Source organism: Apis dorsata, unplaced genomic scaffold, assembly GCF_000469605.1.
Source record: "Apis dorsata unplaced genomic scaffold, Apis dorsata 1.3 scaffold_1024, whole genome shotgun sequence".
NCBI lineage: Eukaryota > Metazoa > Arthropoda > Insecta > Hymenoptera > Apidae > Apis > Apis dorsata.
The window spans coordinates 37777-46385 of record NW_006264123.1 but is presented as its reverse complement, the minus strand read 5'-3'; the positions used below and the strand labels follow the sequence as shown (position 1 = coordinate 46385).

The 8609-nt window shown below is 20.9% G+C and overlaps 1 protein-coding gene across 1 annotated transcript in view; it reads left to right on the top strand.

Annotated features, from left to right (window-relative positions):
• The window catches only part of LOC102674322 (short transient receptor potential channel 4-like), an 18720-nt gene extending 12808 nt beyond the window's left edge, over window positions 1-5912 (top strand). The window contains exons 3-6 of the mRNA XM_031514484.1: window positions 1070-1404; window positions 3755-3950; window positions 4017-4193; window positions 5583-5912. Of these exons, the coding sequence (XP_031370344.1) occupies window positions 1070-1404; window positions 3755-3950; window positions 4017-4193; window positions 5583-5912 (1038 nt within the window). The remainder of the gene's footprint in view (window positions 1-1069; window positions 1405-3754; window positions 3951-4016; window positions 4194-5582) is intronic.
• Window positions 5913-8609: the final 2697 nt, after the last annotated feature.

Below are 8609 nucleotides of genomic sequence, written 5' to 3'. Positions count from 1 at the left end.
AACTGCAGTTTTTCGAATATTTTGAATATATATATATATATATATAATGTTATTAAATAAAGTCTTTTTTTGCAAATATCGAAAATTAAACAACATAAAAATTGAACAACATCATGTGCAAAAAAAAATTGTTCGAAATATTAATTTTACAACACACTTAAAAATTGTCAAAAGCGATAAAGATCTATCTATTTATATCAAAGTAATATTGTATAAAATATAAAAAATAGATTATTTTTGAAATTATTTAAATAATATTTATATAAAAAAATTGTAATATTTATATAAAAAAATTATATATTTTCTTTATATATTTCTTATTTCTTCTTATATATTTTTTTTTTATATATTTTTAATCAAAATTTTATTCTTTGTTATATTTATATTCATTATTTAAATAAGAAATTTGATCAACTTGTAATTTTGATCAAAAAAGACTATCAATATTATAACAATTTCAGGACAAGAAAAATCTAAAAATTATTTATTGTTCATTATTTGTAAAATAAGAAATAAATTATTTTTAAAAATGATTTTTATATAATAAAATTATAAATTATTTACAATTAAAATATTAATTTTATTTATTATTTACGCACGTACATAAAAACTTCTGACTTATTCGAAGTCTTCGATAAAATTAAGTTAAAACGACAGCTGTAATAACTAACTTTTATTCATAATTAAAATTGACATTCGTCGAATTAATTACCGTTCGGCATTACAGTTAATTATATTTATTTAGTACTTTGAATAACAACTCACTAATCGAACTAACTTTATTTTTTATTTTTTATATTCAATCGTTGAAATTTTCCTGTATAATTAAAACTTTAAATATTAATTTGATCAACTCAAAACAATTTTTTTGTTAACAATAAAATTGTTTATTCTCTACATGTACATAAATTTTCAATAAAATTAGAATATTTAAATTAGATGAATTTATTTCTCAGATAAATCATATACAAAAACTTTCATTTTTTACTGTATGTATATACATGTTATAAATCATCCCTTTTTTTTATTATAAAAACAACATATATTAACGAAAAATTCCAATTTTCAGGGTGTCACCGCGCTTCATATCGCAGTCCGTGATAGAAACCTACCGATGGTTGAGTATCTTTTAACTCATCCCTACATCGATCCTGGCGATGCGCATTTACACGCTATCAGGGATGGCGAAATAAGGATCACGCAGGTTATTTTGAATAAACTGAATCAATTGTCTCCGGGATTGGAATACGCAGGGGTGACCCAAAGTGCTGATTTTCCGGATGAAACAACGCCACTCACAGTAGCGGCGCAATATGGACAGTTCGAGATGATCAATTTCCTCCGGAATAGACTACATATGCTCCCAAAACCTCATCCGCCTAGTTGCAATTGCGAAACGTGCAAGTATGGGCTTTTTTTATTAACTTTTATCTAGCATGATAAAGATTATATTGTAATAAATGTGATGTTCTGAATAATAATTTCATTTCATTAAATCTTATATTTGACTTATGATTGATTGTGTATATCAATGATGTTTCAATATCAGTTTTAATAATTATATATATTTTGAAATATATTACAGAAGGTGAGATTTGTTTGTTATAAAAGTGAAATATAGAATAATTTTTTTTTATATGTAGATTGTTTCAAGAAAAAGGTGGTTAAACTTTGATTAGGTATTTTATTGTTTTTAAAGAAATGATGGAAAAATATTATATAGACATAGATTTTTTCTTTTCGAGATATATAGACATTGATCGAGATATATATATCTGATTATGATTTTTATGAAAATAATTTCCTTCTAAAACAATATATGTGTCGTATCGACATTTTTGAGTCATATCGAGATGTTCAACAATTTCTGATATATTCCTAATTTATGATAATCCGATTTTTAAATATTTTCACGCTATCAATATATATTGTTGTTATTTATATAACTATTTTTAAAATGTCTCTCATAACTAAAAATCCAAAAAATTTAAATCAAGAAAGCATGCAAATTAGATAATTATTCTTTTTCTGTCAATCCATTGATTAATTTAATTCCTATTTAATATATTCCTATTTTTATATAGTTCAAATATCTATATTTTGAAAAAAAAATTTTCGAATCTATATTTATTTAATATTTTTTTTATCTTTATGCACAAAATACTAAAATTTGATATCTTGTAAAAATCGCTCGGTTATAATTTTCGAAATATTTGTAAAAAAAGATTGTGAATATTATTAGATTTGTGGAATGTTTAAACTTTTTAGAATCTTTTTAATAAATAATTGTAATAAATAATGTAAATGATAATATAAGTTTATCAGATTATATCATTTTGAGTATCAGCTGCTGTATAAATAATAGTAATAATCTTTTTTTGCAAATATTTTCAAAAATATAGCCGAACGATCATTATATAAGATATCAGGAAAATTGCCAAATTTTAGTAATTCTATTCGTAAGAATAAAAAAAATATTAAATCTCGAAAATGAATATCTCAAAAACTATGGCTAAACAGCTCTTATACATATGTATATGTATAAGAAAAAATTATTCAAAATCTCGTCCTCTATAAGATATTTGGAAATCATTGAATTCAAATGTGTTTATAAAGAGTGTTCTAAAGTGAAAATTACTATTCTTTGATTGAATATATTCAATCTCCATTATACAAAGACTTAAAATTTAAATAAAAAGAATCATTTTAATCATAAAATTTTATTCTATATTTTTTATTATTATTTTTATTATTATATTTATTACTTATTTTCATGTAAAATTATGTTCTCAAATATCATTATTTGTAGAATATTCTATATAATGTTTTATTGCAATTAATTTTAATTTGACGTTAATCCATTGTTATTTTAAAAAATTATAAGATGTTATTTCATTTGTATAATAGAAATAAGTATTTATATATATAGAAATAAGTTATTAGAAATAAATATTTATTAAACTTGTTGCTATATATGAATTATAATCTTAAAATGTAAAAAAATACGATAAATATTTATATTAAGAGAAGATAAGATATAAATTGTCAAAAACATTCTCTAAAGAAAACCTTAAATAAGTTATATACGCTTATTTGCTTTAAAAATTGTTAATTATTAAAAATCTAAAGTTTTCCGCGTAAATTTCTAAAGCCAATTTTAATATGTTAAAAACACAAAAAAAATGTTTGTGTTGATATTGAGAATATTTATATCATTTTTCTTAATTAATCTTACAATTAACCAGATCATAAATATCAATGGTTACAATTAGAAATGATTAAATTACGCTGCAAAACATTGAAACATATTCACAATTATGTGTTATTACAGTGTTTCACGAATAATCTAAATTATCTTAGCCAACTGTTATTAAGATATTCGCTTGAAAAATATTAAAAAAGATTTTTAATGATTAATAACTTTTTAATTTTTATTAACGAAATCTTTTTATTAACGAAACTAAAATCTTTTGAAGATTATTTAAGAAAGTCTCCTTGATATTATTTATATATCAAAGTCAAAATCATTGAAACAGTTTCTCCTAATGTAAATATAGATAGATAAAATGTCTTATCCACATACGCTATATAATACAAAATTTTTTGTTTAGATATATTAAGTATGCATAATAAGTTAAAAATTGTCAAAAATGTATTTATCCGCTTCTTATTGCGATCCTTAATTCTTAATTGAATTGAATATGAATACAATGAAAATCAATTTAACCAACGATATTTTCATTCGATAGCGCAGAAGCGAAAGAGAAAAATACGATCTGCTCACGACTGAAAAAATGCGAATATTCATATATAAAGCCGTCACGAATCCAGCATTCATTTGTCAAACCGTCGATGATCCAATTTTGGAAGCGTTCAATTTGTCTTACGAACTACGAAATGCTGCCAATTTCGACAGAGAATTTTATTACGAATATAGAAGTCTCTCTGAGGTCTTTCTTCATTTAGATCTTCATTGAATCAATCAAAACCATCTTAACGTATTATCTCGTTTACAGGCTGTCTCGCAATTTGCAACCGATTTGATCGGTTGCGCAAGAACCGTGGAAGAGGTAGAAGAAATTTTGAAACAATCCACTGGATTCGCTCTTTCGTCCAAATTTCTGTATCCAAGATTATTATTCGCTTTGCATAACAAACAGAGATCCTTTGTAGCCCATCCCAATATACAACAGGTTATAAAGAAAATGAATTTATTATTATAGAAAGAGATTATTATATATTATATATCATATATCTTATAGTAGATATATAATAATTATTATATAGAGTGGAACATTTAATTAGATATTTCTTAACTAAGAATGAAATCAAATTTGATATAATATTTATGAATCTGAGTCAATTCCAATTTCATTTATTTTTGAAATTTAAAATATTCAAAAATAATTATAATGTTTCAATGATTATACGAAGGATTCAGAAATCACTATAAGATACATTCTTTGAAAATAACTTATATAATTCATTTAATAAAAAAATTTCTTTATTGCTTAAATTTTCAATTTACAAATAATTAAATAACTACTTCAATATTATATTTAATGTTGATATAATTGATTTGTCAATTTAAAAATTTAAAAATATTTTTAATACTAAAAAATAATAAAAAGATTTTTGAAACTACAATCGCAGATCAAAAAATTAAATACATTTAAATACATTTACAATTTGTATATTATAAGTCATCATATTAGCTGATTTAAAAAAAAATTTTGGATATTTGATAAAATCATTAAAAAATAAAGAACAGATTCTAATCAAAGCGAGAAGAAAGAAAATATAAATTATTAATATATAAATATTTGTGTATTAATAATTAATAAAAATAATACTTAATAATTTATTAATAATAATAAATAACTACTAGATTAGTCGTTAATAAAAATTATTAATAAATGCTATACTAAAAATTTCAATGAAAAATATTGAAAATTTTTAATGATCCTAATTTTTTGATCAGACTATACGTCATTTTCAAAAATATTTACACTTCTAAATTCTTCATATAATACTTGAAATTTATATACATTCGACATATTAATAATATATTCATATAACACCTTTGAAAAATTGATTAATTAAAGCTTTTTATTAATTATTTATTAAATTATAAACAATTGAAATTTGTAAAGCGAAACAAGTAAATAAAGATAACTTTATCTGTTGTTATCACCATTTCGTCTATCTCCGCAAACTTAAATTATTTATTAAAATAATTAATCAATATTTTTATATAATTAATATTTTCATATTTATTTTACCTTTTTTTAGAATTGTTAAAACAGTTTAAAGATATCTCAAAAATATATTAACATTGTGTATAATTTAATAAAATGGTTAAATTGAAATTAATACAAAAAAATTAAATATTATAAAAATATGTAATAGAAAAGAATTAAATTAAAAAAAAAGTTATTATAAAACACAAGATAATGAAAGATATTTAGAAATGTGATAATGTAACATAAAATTTATCGATTAATGTTAAATTTAGAATAAACAAATATCAAGATAACATCAAATTTATCAATAATCAATATGATATCAAATTTAAATTTCAGGTAATTTCAAGCAAATGGATAGAAGGATGGTACGAATGGAAGATCATGACACCATGGATGAAGTGTCTAATCGTAATATTACGCATGTTCACGCTTTTCGTGGTATTAGTAGTGATTTTAGTAGCTCCAAATTCTAAAAAATCAAAATTTTGGCAATCACCCGTGAATAAGTTCATCTCATCAACCGCTAGTTATTTATGGTTTCTCCTTATCGTTTTTCTTCAATCGAATATAGACAAAAGCGAGCAACTTCGTGGACCGCCAAATACAGGTATTATAATGATTATATCTGCTATCGACATTCAAGGGCTGAGGAAAATAAATTTTTAAAATAAATTTTTAAAATAGATAGAAAAATTTTCATTTCATCAAAACAGAATTTTTCAAATAAATTTTTCTTTGAAATAGTATTCCAAGTAGTTATATTTTCATATCAACTTATATAAATACTATTTTATTGAAATATAAAAAAATTATATGAAATAATAATATTTCGAAAAGACAATTTCTATCTTTAATATTTTATAGCACAAAATATTATATATTTTATATACAAAATATTTCAGAAGTCAACTAATAAAGTTTAAATAATAATTTTTGAGATGATTTCAAGCAATTTTTTGCTTTGCAAAAATTTTTGTTTTATTAATGAGTTATTAAGGAAAACCATTGGCTAATTATAGAGCATACAGATCTATTACGCCTCGATCAACAAGGCTTTAATTTTCATTTCGGTTTTGTTAATGAGAAATATTAATCAATCATAGAGCGTGTAGAAATGTTGCGATGATAGCATTAGATATGCGTTGCTGGCAATTTGATTAAATAGTCAATATCAAAACAACATATGTCGAATCCAGCAATTTATTATTGATATATATCTAACTATTCTGTGATTAGCTAATACTAATAATACTAATAATTCATTAACAAGGCTAAAATAAAAATTTAAGCCTTATTGATCGTGATATATATATATGCTCTATGATTGGCCAATATTTTTCATATAATTCATTAACAAAACCAAAATGGAAATTTTCATAAAAGAAAAAGTTGCTTGAAATTATTATTCAAGAATCATTAATTAAATTGTCTTATTTGTTGCCTTGTGAAATATTTCATATAACAAGGGGCATAAAAAATATAATTTATATTTATATACTAAACATAAAATTTCTAATTTTTCTATTCAAATTTGTATCTTCTATTTTCAATTCGATAAATAGTGAATAATATTTTTTCATGATTTATGTATTAAACAAAATAATGTTTTCAAATATATTTGATTTAAGCATAAAATGAAATGATATTTTAAGCGTTATATAAAAATAATATTTTTAAATGGTATTTGTTTAAATTATTGTTTAGGATTTGATAGTTTGTGTCAAATTATTTCAAATTTTCTCCAGCTCTCCTATTTAAAGATTAAAACATAAAGAAAGAAATTGAACAATTCCACTTCGATTTCTGATCTCAAGGTGCTTCTTCAGTATATGTCTGGCTTTTAATTGTCTACATTACATCGTTCTCGTGGGGATTGATTCGTCTTTGCATTATACACGGGCCGAAGAGGTTCTTCGCGGTACCTTGGTACTGGTACGATCTCCATTATTAGGTGTGATGATAAAATTTTGAAAGAAAATTCTGATCTGGATTTAACAGTTTTAGAATAGTAAATTTTTGAAAAAAATAATTATTTAAAATAGAGATCGTCTCATCGAATTTGAAATTAAATTCTTGATATAACGATATCCTTGAAATTTTTTTCAAAATTATTATTTTAAAATTCGAAATTTTTTTTATAGATATTATAATTATAGAGGAAAAGAATTATTATTGAAAATGTAATTTTTTTGATAAATCGATGTAAACTTTGAATGATTTTAAAGAACTTCATAAATAGTTCATAAGAGCAGTTACTGCTTTTTTTATTTATATTTACTATTGTTTCAAAGTAATAAAAGTTCTATTATTTTCTAGAAAAAAATATTATATCTATTGTAATTGGCATTAAAATAATATACAAATTATTTAAAAATATAAAAATATTTTATATTCTTATACATTTATACTGCTTTCTTTCATAATCAGCATATATAGTAACTCGTGAAAATATTTTGAATATATTTTTTCATTTTTTAAAATGTTAATTTTATAATAAAAATTTCATTAAAATTATTAAATTTTTTTATTTTTAATAAAATTTTATAAAAATATATAGAATGTATTTATACATATATGAAACAAGTTTTTTTTATTGAAATATCATTTTAAAAAAGAATAATATTCATTCATCAGTTTCAATTTTTTTCTTTTTAAATAAAACTTTATAATAATGTGAAATAGAGAAAAATTCTATATTATAAAATATTTTAAATTTAATTCTATTACTCTATTAGAAAATATTTTCAGATAAAATCATCATAAAAAAACATGAAAAGATATTAAAATTTAAAAAAAAATTTTTTAAGTTTTCAATATCAAAGAGATTTATCGTCGACAAAAAAATTACTTTATGTATAATTTGTTATATGTATGCCAAATTTCATTAAAATCAGAATTTTTGAATTAGATAAATTTTTTTATAAGATAATATTCAAATATTTTCGTGAATCTCTGTATAATAATCGCTCTTCGTTTTTGAGTTATGTATAAAAAATTTTTAATATTTATGATTGAGATGATTCTTATTCTAAATAATTACTGAAAATTTATTATTTTAATAAACAATTTAAAATTTAAAAAAGAATTTTAAGAAAGAAAAAATTTAAATACTTTAAAATACAAATTTAAAAAGTAAGTAATTTAAAAGTATTAAAAAATTTTTTCATAATTCCAAATATTTCCTAATTTATATATCTTATGTTATTTCAATTTTTGTTACTTTTTTTATATTTATTTTTTCTATTTCTATTATTTATTTTAATATTTGAATTTTATAATCTTTTTTGATTAAACTTTTTGTTATTAAATATTATATTATGAAAATAAATATTAAATTGAAAATATTATTATCAAACATTTTAA